The following is an 18,618-nucleotide window of genomic DNA, read 5'->3' as shown; positions in this document are numbered from 1 at the left end:
TCCATGACAAACAAACACTTTATTGTAAACCAAAAAAAAGGCACTGCACACAAACTAGGCCTCTGCCTGGGTCTCCTCGAATTCCCCCTCGTCCTCATCTGGGGCCTCCTGGTACTGTTGGTATTCTGACACCAGTTCGTTCAAGTTGGACTCTGCCTCGGTGAACTCCAACTCGTCCATGCCCTCTCCGGTGTACCAGTGCAGAAAGGCCTTGCGGCGGAACATAGCTGAAAAAATAATAATATATCAAGCAGGCGGGGTCACACTCCTAGAACTGTCCCCGAAAATGCGCTGTTCCAGAAAATCGACAGCAATGGGTCCCTACAATGAAAGCATGTGCTTTTAAGAAGCACTTTCAAATCAAACACGATGGTCACCTGTAAACTGCTCGGAGATCCGCCTGAAAAGCTCTTGAATGGCTGTGCTGTTCCCAATGAAAGTAGCCGACATCTTCAGACCTCGAGGCGGTATGTCACAGACAGCTGTCTTTACATTGTCCGGGATCCATTCAACGAAGTGACTCGACTGCTTGTTCTGGATGTTGAGCATCTGGTCATCGACTTCCCGCATGCTCATTCGGCCTCTGAAGACTGCAGCAACTGTCAGGTAACGACCGTGGCGGGGGTCGCAAGCAGCCATCATGTTTTTGGCATCGAACATCTGTTGCGTCAGCTCCGGCACAGTCAGAGCCCGGTACTGCTGGCAGCCGCGGGACGTGAGTGGAGCAAAGCCAGTCATGAAGAAGTGGAGGCGAGGGAAGGGCACCATGTTAACGGCCAGCTTGCGAAGATCAGCATTCAGCTGCCCAGGAAATCTGTGAGGAATGGGACGGTGTTTGATTAGAAGCCCGCTTAATTCACAAGGGGAGAGAGAATTTATGTTGGGCGCTCTTGTTTGGGAGCAGTCAGAACAAGATTGTGGTAAGATTATGGAGCAGCTACAATGGTCAGTGGAGGCATCTTGTAGAATGTCGCGATTGTTGCCGCTGTTCATTCAAAGCTTTTGAATATCGGGTCATCAAATTTGAAATTCAGTTCTCTTCACGCCAGTGCAGACAACGAAGCCCAATGAAAGAACGAACTCATGGAAATTTCAGAAGTGACATAGTTTACACTTTGCCAGTCTGTTCTAGAGAACATTGAAACTGCATGCCTCTTATTTGCCTCAGCCAAATTACAACGGCGGAGAAGCAAACCAGCCCCAGTCAGATAACAAGATTTCTTCTGTTGCTGTTTCGATTCATTGGCAAAATCACAAAAAATAAAAATGGATTCTTCACATGGTCCCTGCTTCGTATCCAGCTTCAAAGGTTATACAAATTACTACATTAGGAAAACATCGATGGGTATTAACTTCACCGGTCTGCCGGTTGTCGTGGCACTTTAAAATTATGTGATCGTTCTGCAGGCCCTAAAACACCATCCCCCAACAATGGCAACCAGTATTCCATACTGACTGCTCAGCAGGCTAATGTGGCTCCCAACTTCCTCAGAAAGTGCCACTATTTATCGAAGAAAAAATTCCATACCAAAACGTGGGAATTTGTATTCCCTTTTCCCGAAGAGAAAACGGGGATAAATGATTTCACTGTACGTGAGGCTTTATATAAAGGTCCTGTACTCTAGGATTAAGGAGCTGAACGAGATAAATGTGCGCTTTATAAATGAGAAACAGTTCAATAAGCATTCTCCACTGACACACACCTAAATTATTTCCAAGAGATTTGAGATGTTTGCTTTGTGAACAGAGTAGTTTTTAATCATTTACAGCGCGAGGCCTTAATTTACCTTTTCGCCTCATGAGTTTCTGAGGTACAGTGGTTAAACACGGACATTTTATTCCCAATGTGTGCAATCGCATGCCATAGATTAGGCGCCACTCCATTATTCCCGACGACAGCCGCCTTCTCGTTATTGCTGCCGTTGCCAAATTCACTTTCCTTGAAGTGCTTTTCAAAGCTTCCTTGAGCAGCTGCTTGGCTGGCTATAGCAGTTGCGGTGTTTGTTAGTTTTTATGCGGACGGTGAGGGTGCTTTTATTTGCTTTCTTGCTCGTCATTGTGTTTTCTGAAAATATCGCCACCACATGCACTTTATACATGGAGATTAGCTGTAGTGTATTACTCTAAATATTTTGTAAAAGACCTTAGCGACCGCAGTCTTTGCAGTGCTTGTTCCATAATGAACCGATCACTACCGTCGGAACTAGCAATTCGGCGGATGCTGTCGACCTCTTTGGGCTCTTTATGAACATGCATGAGGCGCTTAAGTTACCCCTTGAACGAAGCTGCGAAATACTTACCTCAGGCATGTGGTCACACCCGACATCGTTGCAGAAACCAAGTGGTTAAGGTCTCCGTAGGTGGGAGTCGTGAGCTTAAGCGTCCGGAAGCAGATGTCGTAGAGTGCTTCGTTGTCGATGCAGTAGGTCTCGTCGGTGTTTTCCACAAGCTGATGCACTGACAAAGTAGCATTGTAGGGCTCGACGACAGTGTCCGAAACCTAGAGGTAGCCGCAGGAAGAGAATGAGAACTTTGTGCATAGCGACTAATCATCAAAATTCAAGGAAGACGCCTTATAAAGCAAGGCCAAAATGTCATGTTTGATTTGTTTCAAAGATGCTGAAATTGGGTCCTGCAGATAATGTCACACACCTTTGGAGAGGGCACTACATTGTAGGTGTTCATGATGCGATCGGGGTACTCTTCACGGATCTTCGAGATGAGCAGTGTGCCCATGCCAGATCCAGTACCACCGCCCAGGGAGTGGGTCAGCTGGAATCCCTGCAGGCAGTCACAGGATTCCGCTTCCTTGCGCACAACGTCGAGCACCGAGTCCACTAGTTCAGCACCCTCGGTGTAGTGGCCCTTGGCCCAATTGTTGCCAGCGCCATTCTGACCTGAAGGGGCGGGTTGTGAAAGGCGTATACTTGCACAAACTGTATCCTGAAGAAAATCAGTACTGGAATAGGCAATAAAGGCAAGCCACTCAGAGACAGAGATCTCCACCGAGGCACTCTTTGTAAACATAGAGGGTGATGGCTGCGTTGTGAGTAGACGCACGACCTGGACAACATTATCATTCGTCATCATCTGCAAAACGCGGCACCTACAAAGCCATAACCTTCATCGCCTTCTCGGTTTGGCGGAGATCCCGGAAGGTTATTTTGAAATAAGAGATGCTTTTCGGGATTTGATAAAAGAAATTAATGTTGTCGCACGAAGGAGTAGCATATCTGTATTGGACCACGAGATTCCGATTCGCATCTGTCTAGGGTCAGATTTGAAATTTTTGCTTGTTGTTCAGGGTCTGCAGTCTGCTGCATCACACTATCCTTGTCCATTTTGTCGAGCAAACCCACAGACAAGGTGCTCAGTTCTGACAAGTAACAGGAGCTTTAATGAGCCTCCTTTGATCCGCACTCTCGAGAACATGAAAGCTGATTGCTGCGCAGAGGCGAACGGGATGAAAAACGTGCCATTGTTTAACTTCGGCTCTAATTTAGTAATTCCTGATGTATTGCACATGAAGTTAAGAATAGTTAACTGCCTTGTAGATGGATTGCTTTCAGAAGCAGAAGACAGATTACCGTGAAAAAGTCCGCAACCCACGTTGTATGACCATACACGTTCAGGACATCGTTGACGCCATAAATAACTGTGGGATTAAATTTCACGTCTGGGAAACCAATGAAGGAAACAAGGGAAAAACATTCACGTCGGTATCGGGGGGCGATTGTGAGCGCCTGCTGAAAGCTTTGCCTGAAAAACTGGCCGGGAAATTGCACCCTCAGAGGAAAAAACTTTGCTCCTTTGGAAGCTTATGCGGAAAATTTTGTACCACCTGGAAAATGATATTGAAGGTCGCTGCATAGAAAGAGAAATCTCAGAATTATTTCACACGTTCTTAGAATTAGGGGCCCAAGGTTGCAAAGGCTATGGTGGCGATAGAGTTACGCCGTACATTCATATTCTGGCGCACCACGCTTCCGCAAAGCACGAAAGGTTCAATTGCCTTGGTTGAATTTCAAGACAAGGGTTAGAGGAAAAAACGACGTCCTAGAGCATCTACACCATGGGAAGTCTAACATGTGGAATGCAGCCGCTGACGCTCTCAAGCTGGCGAAAAGGCTTGAAGTGAGTGAGAATATCAGACTAAGCCGTGCATATAAAAAGCGGGACCAAGAGTACTGGTTTGAGGGACGTATTCAAGAGACACGGGCGAAGAGGCTACGCTGTGCAGATGAAAAAGTGAGCGAAGGAAACTGTCTACAAAATGTGGACGACATGAATGAAGGAGAATTGCGCACGGAGCTTCGGGCTATGGGAATGTCGACGAAAGTCAAATCAATAGAAAAACTTCGCAACCTTGTAAGGAAAGAAAGAGAAAAGCAATGATTGTAGTCATAGGAGGAGGTAACTGTTATGTGGTGAGATGTGCCTTTTAGTTTTGCGTGTTTCCTCCTGTATTTATAGTGCTGTGTTGTACCTCTAGTTTAGAAAGTGCATCACTGCTTGAAGATGAAGAGTAATGTTCCTGATGCCTTATGTAACCTGCTTCTAAAGGAGTGTTCGGTGTGTACTAAAAATAGTGTATTTGTATTATGTGACTGTTTACCTGCCATATATGCCCTGAGCAATTTTTTGGTGTAATATAAATGTGATATGTGTGTTTTGTAAGTATTCCCGTTGTCACTTTTAAACTGATCTTTTGGCTTGTCTTTTGCGTAAAAAAATTCTTTTATGTAAACAAACCATGGATAACAGATTTATAACGCAATCAGTACAGCTAGAAAAAGTACTTGGGGGGGTGTGCTTTGAAAATGAACATGCACACACGCCTTTAAGTTCTGCGGGGCAGCAGGAAAAAATTTTGCAGCGAATTTAAGAAAACTGATTGGTCGTATCGGGCGTAGATCATATGATACTGGCATCAAGTGCACAATGCGCACAAACAGGCTCGAGAAAAGTGACGACAGCAGTACTACGCACATTCAATGCCATCGTTTATGTTCATTTGTATGTCCTTCTTTGCTGACTCATTTTGTTTGGCAACCGATTAAAAGTTTGCCTTGTTCTTTATTCTTTTCGCAAAGTGTTGCTTCTTTTGTATGCCATGTTGCTGTGAAGTGTGTTTAGTTATATTCATATTCGTTACGTTTGGAGTGCATCGTTCTGGTTGTACATGTAACATGAACACAAGGTAATCACGCTATGTGATTCTGACTGTACACATTCTGTTTCCAAATGTTGTATAAAAAGTGTATAATAAAATATTTTATGTCGGCACTATAGCCCTTGTCCTTGCCTTTTTGCGGGGAAGTTATAACCCTTCCGCACCAGCTATCAGATAGTGTGACAAGTGCAAGTTTATTGACAGCGACGCCATGAAAATAGACCTATTACATTTGCTCGATTTCCTCCCCAAGGTGCAAAGGAGAAAAGAAATATAATCTCCAGTGCTTCGAATATTACTGTAAACGTAACAGATCACTTCCCATGAGTGTTATCGTTATGAAGGCTTCCCCTTCATTCATGGTAATTTGCTGACATTGTGCTTTCCGCTACGTGCTATAATGACATCCCCGCCTGCTATAATGACATCCCCGCCTATTTGATATTCTCATTAACTTTGTAACATAGAATACAATTCGTGACTTATATTATTGGTATACATTCCTTTTTAGCGTCTGGTTATTTTTGTTGCGCTCTACCTCTCTATTACAATTGTATTTGGTTTGATTTACCAAACGCTGCTGCTTCCAAAGTAAGCGATAGTATTGTTCAGTGCAGTATAATTAGTTTTTCACCTGACCACAGAAATCAAAGCTGCTGCAGGCAGAGTAACCTGGGAACTGGGAAAAGCTACAATGAAATTATACAAATTAGTTCCATTACAGGCTATGAGGCACAGCGCACTGGAGCGCTTCGAACTAATTCGACCCCCCGGGGGTAAACAGCCGGAGCGTTGTTGCATTTCGCGTACGCTGAAATGTGGGCATAGCGGCTGGGTCCTGAGCCGGCCTCACATCACCCGGCACCCTGTGCAAGACTTTGCCACCCCCCCACCCGCCCCTCTCTCTCTCTTTGAATGTATTTGTGGGGGTGTTTCTCTTGATTTTTATTGGCCGTCCTAACGGGGGGCACTTCTAGTTTTCATTCTTTTAACAGTCTCAATGTAGTATTTGTACTGGCGTGGGCAGGACACTTAGTTGTTTTTTATTTTTCTTCCCCCTCTAATTTATACCCCTTGACATCCTTTGATCTTGCTATTGGCGGTCAATTTTTTACACGTTTTCATAGCATTTTGAAGAAGATGAATCTTAAAAGCATGCTGCTTGCGATAACGCAACTCATCTATTATACTGGTGAAAAAGAAAAATTTATTGCTTAAAATTATTACAGCCCAGCCTCAAAGGACAGATGCAAACGTTCTTCAAAGGAGGCTGTCAAGACAGTCGCTTCAGACGATTGATATGACATCGCGACTAACCCTGTTAATCCGTGGTTAACACTCTTGCACCTGGCGGCCCCTTGCGATGTCACTCTGGGAGGTGCGGGAGAATTAAATGCGATATCATGACAATCGGCCGACGAAGCAGCGTAGCAGCGACTGGCAGCGTAGCGGCTGGCAGTGCCGCAAACTGCGACAGCCACCATATTTACCATTTATATATACCGTTATGAAATGCTTCCTTGATGACGTCCATGTAAAAGCGCTTTTACGTAGCCCAGAAGTGGACACAATTAAATTCACCAATTTGTTTGCAAAAATGAAAAAAAGTTGGCGGTATCTTGCGGTATCTTTAAAAGCGAAGTTTCGTACCTCAAAAGCGAAGCCTCACTTTTTCAGTTGTGTTACACAGGATGGATCCCGGCAATACATCATGCATGCATATTACAGAAGTCGGAATGAAAGAACAGCAAAAAAAAGTCGCCAATAGCTGCAGCAATAAAAGTATGAATAGTGATCATGCGTGAAATTTTTCATTCATACATTCATACAAATATATTTTCTATAGAAACGAGCACATTTATTAAAATTAGTTGACCAAAACAAAAGGTTCTGAACCCAGGTTAGAACTCTAAGTGCAAACTCGAGTCACCATATTCGGACAACGCTAGAGTAACTAATTTGAAAGCATTACAGGTGAACGTGACAGTAACAACCTGAACGTCTATCTAGACGCTATTTGCTTCTAGACTCCGAATTCTGTGTTCGGCCCGACAACAGCTGAACAGCTTCAGAATGTTTCTGAGTAAAGCTGTATCAAATTTTCTTAAATAAGTATTAAAAGAATAAACTTAAACATTTATATCCGCGAATACATTTTAATGTCGGCCGTTTGAATGCCGCTACGCTCTTTAAAAGTAACAAGAATAGCTAAAATTCAGGCGAGCTAGCTCTTATACCCTAATATATTATGATCACACGCCCCAATAAACATTTTAGATAATAGCAAAGGGCTGACAATTTGCAAAGTCTCTCCACGACAAGCATATATGAACAGCCACGAATATTTTATGTAGCTGCGTTAATGCATGGTCATCGTAACAACCTTCTTTATTTAAAGTTCCGGTCGAGACACTGGGTTTGAGCTCTGACATGTTTTCTTGTCTGCAAGGCAAAAGTCACCCGATAAAAAGGTAAGCGTCGAAATGGACGCAACTTCAGCAGTCCGAACCATTTCTGCAGCGTAGCACGGTGCCGGGCGCCATCTTTCATATTTTAGGCAATATCACGTTTCAATTAAAAGGCCTCAGGAAGCTTCTCGATCAAAGCTATGCCAGATCGTTGCACACCATTTTAAACACCATATATTTGGGTACCTAAAGCTGGGAAGCATTTTCGATATCTATCCGTGTTACGGTGCTATACAGTTTCAAAGTCTGGAAAAATGCCAAACTTTGGCCCCCTCCCGTAGGCAGCATCGTATAATATTCAAACGCGCTGGGAAGCTCGTGTATTAATAGCACAGGACAGAAACTTCGGCACATTCCTCAGCTAAATGTATATTACACAAATCCCCGAAGCATTTTTGTAGGTGATTTTGTTCACATTTTACGACTTTTTTGTACCCCTTCCCATTCAGTTACGCTCCCTGTTGCCGCCACTGCCGGTAGATGGCACAAGTAGTAGATGTCCCAGAAAGCTGGGCATGAAAGAAAGCCATGTCCTGGGCGGAAAAAACAATACCTATGCTGCGTGGTGGAGGTAGCGAGAAGAGAGATAAACAACGCTCAACACAGTTGAAGTTAACAGCTTGCGGAAGTTCCCGATAATGCGACGGGTGAAAGAAGTTGAAAATATATGTTCACGTCTGCAAACAATTCAACAAGTCATGACTCGCATTGTACTAGGCTACAGAACACAATCTCTCCAGCGAGTCCCTATGTAAAACGGGTGACAAATGACAATACCAGTTGTTGGGCGAGTTGGTGCTGACGATGATCCATAACAGCGCGACAGACGGGACAGAGAAGAGGAGACACAACACACAGCGCTGTGTGTTGTGTCTCCTCTTTGTCCCGTCTGTCGCGCTGTTATGGATCATGACAAATGACATGAACACAGGGGAGGGAGAACCGCCAGTTGTGCTCATATCCTGTGTTATATCTGTCTGTAATATTTTGTTTTATGCCGGATTGTCCCCGCAGACGGCCGCCTTCCTTCCTTGTGTAATGCGCCACCTATGCGTTTTGCTGAGTGATGTGGTGTTGTGTCAAATGCGGATGGAATTTTTTGTAGCGAGAGCTACGCTAGGCTATAGCCAGCGGCCCATTTCGGGTAAGCGTGTCTAGTCACTACTGCGCTTGAGCCACTAGTTGCACCGAGCAATAGGTGTTCCGCCGCTGCGTCGCGCCACACCTTTCCTTAAATTCGATTTTCATGTTTTCTTTTTTCTGGTTTCCATCCCGCCTTTATCCATTCGATCTAGTGTCCACCGAGACATATGAGACAGTTGCTGCTCCATTTCCTTTCCTAAAAAAAAAAATGAGCCGCCGGCGCTCATTTGGTGCATTGGTGTTGACAACGTAGAGGCCGTTCATTTTTACGAAAGGAAAGGCGCACAACTGGCTCCCTGGGTCAGTGGACACCTCACTTTCGCTTTCATGCAACATGGCGTTGGCATGCAACTGGAAAAAATTAATGTGGATTAGCTCAGTTAATCTAGGGTATACAAAGCGAAAGGTGTCGGCGTTCACTGTGTTCTTGGCGTTGACGATGTTCTAGACGACGATGGAGTTGTACAAAGGAAGGGCGCATAACTGGCTGCCTGGATATGCGGACGCCTCATTCGTGATTTGATGCACGTGGCAGTGGTGGGAGAGAGATGGGGCCTGAATGCAATAGCGCTGACAGCGTTGTGGCTGACATGCGGCACTGCAGCAATAGCTAGGCCGCTGCGTTCGTTTGCTGATCAATATCTCGCGATCAACCATTAACTGCGTGCCACCTCCAAGGGTGGCAGGGAGGGCACGCTGCCTATCCAGTGTGGGGAACCCACGTGCATGAATGCGAGATTTAGGTCTCCACTGACCCACGGAGCCGGTTTTGCGCCGCGGTGGCTCAGTGGTTAGGGCGCTCGGCTACTGATCCGGAGTTCCCGGGTTCGAACCCGACAGCGGCGGCTGCATTTTTATGGTGGAAAAACGCTAAGGCGCCCGCGTCTTGTGCCATGTCAGTGCACATGAAAGATCCCCAAGTGGTCGAAATTATTCCGGAGCCCTCCACTACGGCACCTCTTTCTTCTTTCACTCCCTCGTTTATCCTTTCCCTTACGACTCGGTTCAGGTGTCCAACGATATACGGGACAGATACTGCGCAATTTCCTTTCCCCAAAAACCAATTATTACATTTATTATTACGTCATTCCTTTCGTGAAAATGAACGGCCTTTTCAAAGTTGTCAACGCCAATGAACTATGAACACCGTCGGCTGACTAGTTTTGTTTGGTTTTTGAGGAAAGGAAATGACACAGTAACCGTCTCACATATCTCGGTGGACACCCGAACCGAGCCGTAAAGGAAGCGATAAAGGAGGGAGGGAAAGAAAAAAGAGAAAACTGAAAATTGAAAGTTGGATTTTGAGGAAAGGCGTGGCGCTGCGCAGCGGCGGACACATGTGGCTCGATGCTACTAGTGGCGCATGCTCAGTAGTGACTAGGGAGCGAGAACGAGAGAAATATGCGCGGTGAGCCGCGCGTTGTGACGTTATGTACTTCCTCGGAGCACCGCCACGGCGAAATCGCAAGTTTGCGGCCAGTAAAGCCATCACTTTCAAACCCCATTTGATTGCCTTCCGCACTTTGGATATGCAGCGCGTTCACCCTGCCTCTGTGGCAGGTTGCAGTTGATGATCGCGAGAGGTTGATCACCCAATGAACGCTGCGGCCTATTACTGCAGTGCCGCGTGTCTACCACGAAGTTATCAGGGCTAATGTATGCAGAGACCCACCGCGATGACTTAGTGGTTAGGGCGCTCAGCTACTGCTCCGGAGTTCCCGGGTTCGAACCCGACCGTGGCGGCTGCGTTTTTACTGAGGCAAAACGCTAAGGCGCCCGTAGGCTGTGCGATTTCAGAGCACGTTAAAGATTCCCAGGTGGTCGAAATTATTCCGGAGCCCTCCACTACGACACCTCTTTCTTCCTTTCTTCTTCACTCCCACCCTTATCCCTTCCCTTACAGCGCGGTTCAGGTGTCCAACGATATATGAGACAGATACTGCGCCATTTCCTTTCCCCAAAAACCAATTATTATTAATGTATGCAGCCCACATGTCTTCACCATCGTCACGTACCTCGAAGGGCGAGTGAAGCGTCCACTGACCCGGGGAGCCAGTTTACGCACTTCCTTAAGCGTCTAGAACGGTGTCCACGTCAATGAACACATTGAACGCCGACAGCTTTTGCCTTGTATATCCTCGATTCCAATTCATTTTATTTTCGAAATGGCCCATGTGTTCCCTCTCTCGTAATATGCTCTTTTCACGGCGCACTACATTCTTGATGAACCACCAAGCTTGCGTCTCAATCTTGGCGGCCTAGGTTTCGCAAGGAACTGATGAGAATGTTCATAGATCAAACTCAAATTACTTGATTGCGTGGCTTTATTAAACTGACTGCCACTCGGACTGGATTATACTGAGCGAGGATTCGCTGTGCGTACAGAGATGTGGGTACAAATTTAGCCAGTTGTGCGCTTTAAAGATTAGTCTATACTGTGCGCTCTTGTGGGAGTGTTTATGTAGTAGGTTTTAAGCCGAGAAGCCCCTTACCGAACACAAAGTTATCCGGCCGGAAGAGTTGTCCAAACTGTCCCGAGCGGACGGCGTCCATGGTTCCCGGCTCCAAGTCAACCAGGATGGCCCGAGGCACGTATTTACCTCCTCAAACAAAAAACAAATATCACTTAGCGGCAGCAAAGATACCGTGCAGTTATTACAAGTACCTGCGTCACAACAAAGCCAGTTAAAGAAATGAAAATGGAGCGCGCCAACTGTAGGCGTCATAGCAAATAAAAGCGGCACTACTAGGTCCTTGCGCCACCCTCCGGCCTTTAAACAGCAGATCCAGTTATATTTAATAATAAAATATTTAAATATCTTTCAGCAGAAAAACATAAGGTGAAATGTTGATAGATAAATTGAGATGGATCAAAATGATGTCACTACATTAACGTCCTGTTGCGACTCCTGTTTCGATTCTGTTCCGTATTACTAAAATTACAGTGTCCTATATGGGATTAACATTCCGAATTCTGTACATGGGCTGTCATCAACGCAGTAGTGCCGGCCTCTGGATAAATTTGCACCACCTCGGGTTACTTTACGCGCAATAAGAGCGCAGAACACACGGCTCTTTATGATCTCGCCTCCATAGAAATGCGTCCGCCGAATCATGGATGTCATGATCGAGCCCCTTCCAAATGAAGCACAGCGGCAGTATTAGCAAACATAGAGTTAAAAACTCCTTACAAACTCACTGCAGCAAGAGGAAACGTAGTAGAGGGGAGACGTACTATGTCTTCGTCAAACCTGACGAGGGAATTCAGAACCCGGGTTCGAACCCGACCGCGACGGCTGCGTTTTTATGGAGCGCCCGTGTGCTGTGCGATGTCAGTGCACGTTAAAGATCCCCAGGTGGTGGAAATTATTCCGGAGCCCTCCACTACGGCACCTCTCTCTCCCTTTCTTCTTTTACTCCCACCTTTATCCCTTCCCTTGCGGCGCGGTTCAAGTGTCCGCCGATATATGAGACCGACACTGCGCCATTTCCTTCCCCCAAAACCAATTATTATTATTATTATTAAAAACTCATTCGCGTTGTGAACATTCATTGCCTATGAGAAAAAAGCTTCTGGTCAAGAACCTTCAAGCTAATCCCTGCGGGACATGGGGCAATGCAACCTGAAAAGCTGCAATAGCCTAACATAACGTGCCGCAAGCAGAAGAGGTCACTAGACTTGCACTTCGACCTAACTAGGTTTGCGCGATCGGTTGTAGAATTTAAAGCTTGAAGAGCAAAGGCCTGCCGTTGAAGAAGCTCCATTGACAGGCCAGATGTCAGCTTAACAGCACAAACACCGCTATTAAGGCAGGACCGAGAATAAGGGACAACCATAGACACAGCGTTCGGTTTTGTCTTTCGTTTGCTGTTTCCGTTGAAGTCATGTGCCAAACGGCCCGGAAAATTTCCGTAATGCTTAGCAGTGCGAAACAGCCGCAAGGCAAGATCAACTCGACAGGGAAGCTTAAAAGTGAAATTATCAACCGCAATACAGCCAGATGCGTACCGGAGGCCTCATTGTAGTAGACATTGATGCGCTCCAACTGGAGGTCCGAATCGCCATGGTACGCCCCGCTTGGATCGATGCCATGCTCATCGGAAATCACCTCCCAAAACTGCAGACGGGAAAAGATTTCAGTAATCAGAGTGGCGTCACATCGTGCAGTGGCGGCAGTCAAAGCATATTTAGAGGCTGTAATTCACAGCGAAAGCAACATAACTGCTACAGTTCCACTTGTCAACTGGTTTTTGTAGTCAAATCTTCAACCGCCATCGATTCTCACCCGCCATGTGTCTTGCTGATGGCGGAAACCCGGCAGGGCCTAAGATCACTTGAGGCCTTTGAATTGCATCATACGCGAAAACTAGGTCGTGCGAAAAAAAATTCCGGCAAAGAATCCTCGCCCGTCGCTTTGCGGCAGTCATTTGCCATAAAACTGTTCCATGTCACCTCTCTGCCAAGACCTATTGTCTCGAATTTTTTACAACCGGGAATAAAGTATGAGCTATATGCCATAAAACAACAACAATATCTCAACGCTCTCAAAGCGCGAGCAGTAATTAAAAGGTCAGAGCGAAAGGAGTGGTCATGAACAAGAGATTCGATGAGCATTAGCTAGGGCTCAACATTGTCCAACGCAAAGAGGCCACAGCTTAGAACGAAAGCAGTACGTCTGGTAAAAGCCGCGACTGCTTTACAGGCGATTGCTTTCGCCCGTATCCTGAAACGAGATTCTAGTACGTGGCGTTTAGGACACAACGTAATCACCAACGTAAAACGCGCCGGGACCGGCACTGGGACAGAATGGCAACCGCGATCCCCTGAGCCGTGAAATAACCCGCGAGGTGGTAGAGGTGGCTTACCTTCGCCCCAATCTGGTTGCCACACTGGCCTGTCTGGATGTGTACTATCTCGCGCATGTTCGATGCCACTCCGAAACTCAGCTGTCAAGATGCCGACTGCCTGCCCGGGTCAAGGGTCCACGTATTTGTAGCCTTGCGCCGCATCAACGCTCACTTCTTCCTCAACTCTGTTCATATGTGTACGCGTGTCGACTAAATAGCGCATAAAGTAGTTCCGCAGCCTGTTCCTGCCATGGTAAATGCGTTTGAGAGCTTATATATAAGGCCTTCAGTTCACGTACAGGATGCCGTGTAAAGGATATGCGCCGTACAACGCGAACTATTTTTCGTTTCGCAAAGCTTCCGGCACAACGGGGTTCTCTCAACTGGCTGCAGGGGCAAACTCGGCCTCTTCAACTTTCTTTTCTCGGTGCTCGAAACTGGTTTCGCTCGAAAGAACAACGTGCATTCTGCAGCATAATTTTTTCAGTTTTCTAACCTTTCGATTTGTGCGCGTGCGGTCGGTTCTAAAGTTTGAATGTTACCGACCGATTGGAAAACTTTATTTTATCAACATCATCATCAGCAGCAGCAGCCTGACTGTAGCCCCAAGAGGTTAGAGACCTGACTCCAGGGCCTCATTATCTGTTCCAATCGGGGTTGCCTGGTCGATCAGTCTGCGCTGGTCATCCTGGTTTGTGCTCTCGAAACAGTGGCTTCCCATTGGGAGGAAGGGGTTGGGTGTGGGTATGGGAGGTTGGGTTGGGGGTTTGGGTGGGTCATTATCATCATCGTCGTCATCAGCCCAAACTACGCTCACTGCAGGACAAAGGCTTCTCCCATGGCTCTCCAATTATTCCTGTCCTTTGCCAGCTGCGCCCACCTTATGCCTGCAAACCTCTTAATCTCATCCGCCCACCTAACCTTCTGCCAAACGTTGCCAGGTTCAGATTGGGTGGCTATGTGCCAATATATGCATGGTGAACAGCAAGCTATTAACACAGACAATTTGCGCAGAAATTGTTCATCCGGGCAGTGATTTTACTAGGTATAATAATCGATACTTTTGATGGATCATGGAATTCTTTAGTAAATGTGGATTCACAATACGGGCCTCTTGCCGTTCCTTGGTCCGGGCGGCGTTCTGCTTTCGGTGCGTTAGGTATGCACACTGCCCGCGGACAATTGTCTGATGTTGGTGAACGTAGCACGGCGACTGGCCGTGCGTATGCCTAATCCACTTACAGCCGCTTGCTCCGACCTCCAGCACCACAGGTGCTGATAACAGGATTAGACATGCGCATCAAATTTCACTGTGCGACGTTCACCAACATGGCAGCCAAGGATCCGGGGTCCGCCGTAAGAAAAAAGGATATCGGAATTTCTGCTGGAACCCCTGGTGCGCAGATAACCGGGGCCAATGTACCCTGTCCAATCCCCCACCGTGGGTACGTACCATTCAACCAGAGGCCAAAATCATCATCATTATCATCATCATCATCAACCGGGGCCAGGCCAGATACGGGCCAGGCGCGAACTCAACGAACTGAAAGGAGAACGTCACGCGAAGCCTGTTTCGCGACACAAAAACTGGTCTCCAGATTTTCTTTTTTGTAATTGTCGAGTTTAACATCTCGAACCGACACATGGGGTATGAGGAACGCTGCAGTGGAGGGCTGCAGAATAATGTAGCCCAAATGGGGATCTTTAACATGCGCCACTTGTCGCTGCAGCACACGGGCATTTTTGTATTACGCCTCCATCGAAATATGGCCGCCGCGGCAGGAATCGAACTGGCGACCTTGGTATCAACAGACGACCGCCAAAGGCACTGCGGCGTCTCCGATATGGGGTTCATTGTGTAAACAGACCTTAACATAACGTAAGAGGAACAAAATTAGAGCCTTCCTCAATAGCCATGGATATCCGCATACCTAGTGTACAAAACTAAGAGAAAAATGCTTGCATTTGAGCCTTCTCCGTGCTGTGCATCAAAACAGGTGTTTAAAAACACTTCCTGTGAATTAAACATCAGGCCCCAGCAGCAAAACAGACAATTCCTTACCAGCATTTGTAACGGTGGCAAGCTGAGTGCGATTTGGTACGGGCCTCCTTACGCTCGAAATTGTTCATTAACTGGATTAAATATGCTGAGGATTTTTTGTGAGAGCATGACTGTGACCCCTATCTCGCGAAATTCAGTACATACAATTTTAACAGCTTTTCAGAGTATGTTGCACAGCTTGCGCGTTGCTTGCCGCGTTAAGGCTTCCAAGATGCCCGCAGCATCGAGCAGGCGTTTCCATTACGCTCGTTCAACCAGGATCTGTTGTAACGATACTCACGCATTGTAAAAACGAAGTGAGTACACAAAAAGAGACGCGACTACAGTGAGGAGAGCAATGGATTTGTCGTAATGTCTTCCCTTCTGCCGTAACATGGGCTTACGTTTTGCGCTTGTATATTTACAAATGCGACACCTACCCCAAACCCGATCTGCGCTGAATAATAATAATAATTGTTTTTTTGGGGAAAGGAAATGGCGCAGTATCTGTCTCATATATCGTTGGACACCTGAACCGCGCCGTAAGGGAAGGAATAAAGGAGGGAGTGAAAGAAGAAATGAATAGGTGCCGTAGTGGAGGGCTCCGGAATAATCTCGACCACCTGGGGTTCTTTAACGTGCACTGACATCGCACAACACACGGGCGCCTTAGCGTTTTTCCTCCATAAAAACGCAGCCGCCGCGGTCGGGTTCGAACCCGGGAACTCCGGATCAGTAGTCGAGCGCCCTAACCACTGAGCCACCGCGGCGGGCACCTGCACTGAAGGAGTAGGTGATTTGTAGTCAACCGTGTTTGGTTGTCGTTGGTCTCGCAAGGTTAATGACTAACTCCCATAAAGAGGGATCAGCTCAGAATCCGGCGAAGGCCAAGAAGTGCGTAAAAAGTGTGCCTTATATTATTTAAAGGAAATTTGAGTTTTTAGAGATGAACACATCGCGGAACGTCGCAAACCTCGTCTTCCTCATCTTTGGGTGAATCATGAGCTTGCCGTTAAAAAATATAAACACTGATCGAACTGTTCGTTTATGCGGTTGAATGTAAGTAAATAAATGTTATTTGACTCATTCATTCGTTGTGCTTACCCAAATGAAGCTTTAGAATTTGCATACGCTCGGAGTGCCTTGTGCTTGTAAGTAAATGGAACGAGGAAAACTCTACGGACGAGGATGATGAGCGCAGTGTAGGTCGTAATTTCTAATCTGTAGCATATTTCCTTGCCCCATGTGATGCCTAGCATTTCCTGTATACTGAGAAAGAATTTGATATATATATATATATATATATATATATATATATATATATATATATATATATATATAGCAAGCGGCTCTTTTAGGGGGAGGGGCAGAAATTCTGTAACATATACTATTGTTTCTGGTATACAGTCTGCGAGTTATACATGCTAAAAAATTTATATTTTGCGCTTTGCGGACCATCTGTATATATGCACTGCACAGCATTTTTTCTTTTTCAGCATCGCTGAATGTGGCACAAAGTTCGCGAAGCTTACTCTATTGCCACGTTTTGTGATACTTGAACTGCGCCAAATATAATTTTATGTGCTGTTCGCACGCCTGATTCTGATAGTGTATGTAACGAGTGCGGAAAGTCTAGTATTTTTTTTTTCTCATCAGCCTTCTCCAGACTCATACGTTCCAGAACCCAGGTATGTGTAGTCTTTATTATCCGTCACACTATTCAAATGTGTGCAAGCTATGTCACCACAACGCGGATCTCAACCATATATATTGGAAATGCCCTTTTGCCCCCCTGGAGGGAAAAAATTCTGTCGCTTGACCAATGGGAGGCTCTCCTATTCAGCACCGATCTGATGATTCAGACAAAGGTCGTACAACTGGCCGAAGACGCTGCCACAAGCCAGGACATTCTGGCTGTCGTTTAGGCGAGGGGCCTAAAGCCTCTCAAACTGTTGGAAATAAAAGTTTTACAATCCATATGCAGCCAAAATTGTGTGTTGCGGACTATACACTGCGTGCGGACTGTATACCGGATATTACGGTAAGGCGATAAAAATGCAACGAGTTCCACTCCAGTAGTGCACGAGTTGTCGCCGAATTTCGCGTTACACTGCCGCGACCTGGATGCTATTTGACCACGAAAATCCTCGCAGTCGCCGACGGCAACAGATGGCACAGATCCTTGACAGTAACCTCGACTCGCAGACAATCAGTCGTAATTACACCAGCGGTAGCCCCATCGAGAAGGCTTCCCAAATATTCCGCCATGGGGGTACCAGCTGAGAACCACTTACCATGACATGGGCTCTACACACCGGGAATCAAATCACGAACGCCACAGCTCGCGGTCATAAAACCAAGCGGTAGTCGACGAAATGGGAACCTATCCTGTAATGAAAACGTACTACGGAGACATACTTGAGCCCCTCGGGGACATCAGGAAGCGCTTTCCTACCTGCCATGCAAAACTTGGAATGATCACTTAAGCTCCGCCCTAAGGGTATAACGCGGTAATGCAATCGGTTAATTACCATATATGCAGACGGTCGTTCTCTACTTTGCATCCAAAAATACCTGGGCATTCTACCTGGGCAATCAAGAGCTTGCGATTTTTCACTCGCAACACCGAAAACACGAACATCGGTACTGGATTTTCGGGTGAACGGGGCCTTTACCGCTATCGCGTTAAGAGCTGGTGATGCTGACGCTAAACTGCTATAGAGACAAAAAGCTGTTTACCCCAGGCCCTAGCCGGAAAAATCGCTCCCGCCTCCAACCATAGGGCTTTCAGATCACGAAATCTCGCGTGGCTTCCAAAGCACCTACCCTCCGTTTCTGTGGACACCACGCTAAGGGATTCTGAATCAATAGCGCAGAATTCAACACGGACAATGTTCGTTGAGTGTTAAGGGTTGAGGGCTCCTCACAGTGGCGAATCGCCAAAG

General features: G+C 46.4%; 1 protein-coding gene across 1 annotated transcript; it reads right to left on the bottom strand.

The window, feature by feature from the left end:
- Positions 1–13,809, bottom strand: LOC144093828 (tubulin beta-4 chain-like). The gene is made up of 7 exons (XM_077627548.1): positions 13,651–13,809; positions 12,794–12,902; positions 11,277–11,387; positions 2,653–2,897; positions 2,301–2,500; positions 378–814; positions 1–227 (listed from the first exon to the last, which is right to left on the bottom strand). The coding sequence occupies exons 1-7, from the start codon at positions 13,705–13,707 to the stop codon at positions 55–57; spliced, it is 1,332 nt and encodes a 443-aa protein (XP_077483674.1). The 5' UTR covers positions 13,708–13,809; the 3' UTR covers positions 1–54.
- Positions 13,810–18,618: the final 4,809 nt, after the last annotated feature.

The sequence above is a fragment of the Amblyomma americanum genome, chromosome 1 (assembly GCF_052857255.1).
Source record: "Amblyomma americanum isolate KBUSLIRL-KWMA chromosome 1, ASM5285725v1, whole genome shotgun sequence".
Classification (NCBI taxonomy): Eukaryota; Metazoa; Arthropoda; class Arachnida; order Ixodida; family Ixodidae; genus Amblyomma; species Amblyomma americanum.
The sequence above is the reverse complement of the archived record's forward strand: the minus strand, read 5'-3'. Positions and strand labels throughout refer to the sequence as shown.

Bases quoted from the DNA above. Each gene is read 5' to 3' on its own strand.
- LOC144093828 (XM_077627548.1), bottom strand. From the start codon at position 13,707: ATGCGCGAGATAGTACACATCCAGACAGGCCAGTGTGGCAACCAGATT. The intron at 11,388-12,793 runs GTACGCATCTGG...TTTTTGTTTGAG, and splicing joins CTACTACAATGAGGCCTCCG to GAGGTAAATACGTGCCTCGG. The intron at 2,501-2,652 runs GTGTGTGACATT...GGCTACCTCTAG, and splicing joins ATGTAGTGCCCTCTCCAAAG to GTTTCGGACACTGTCGTCGA.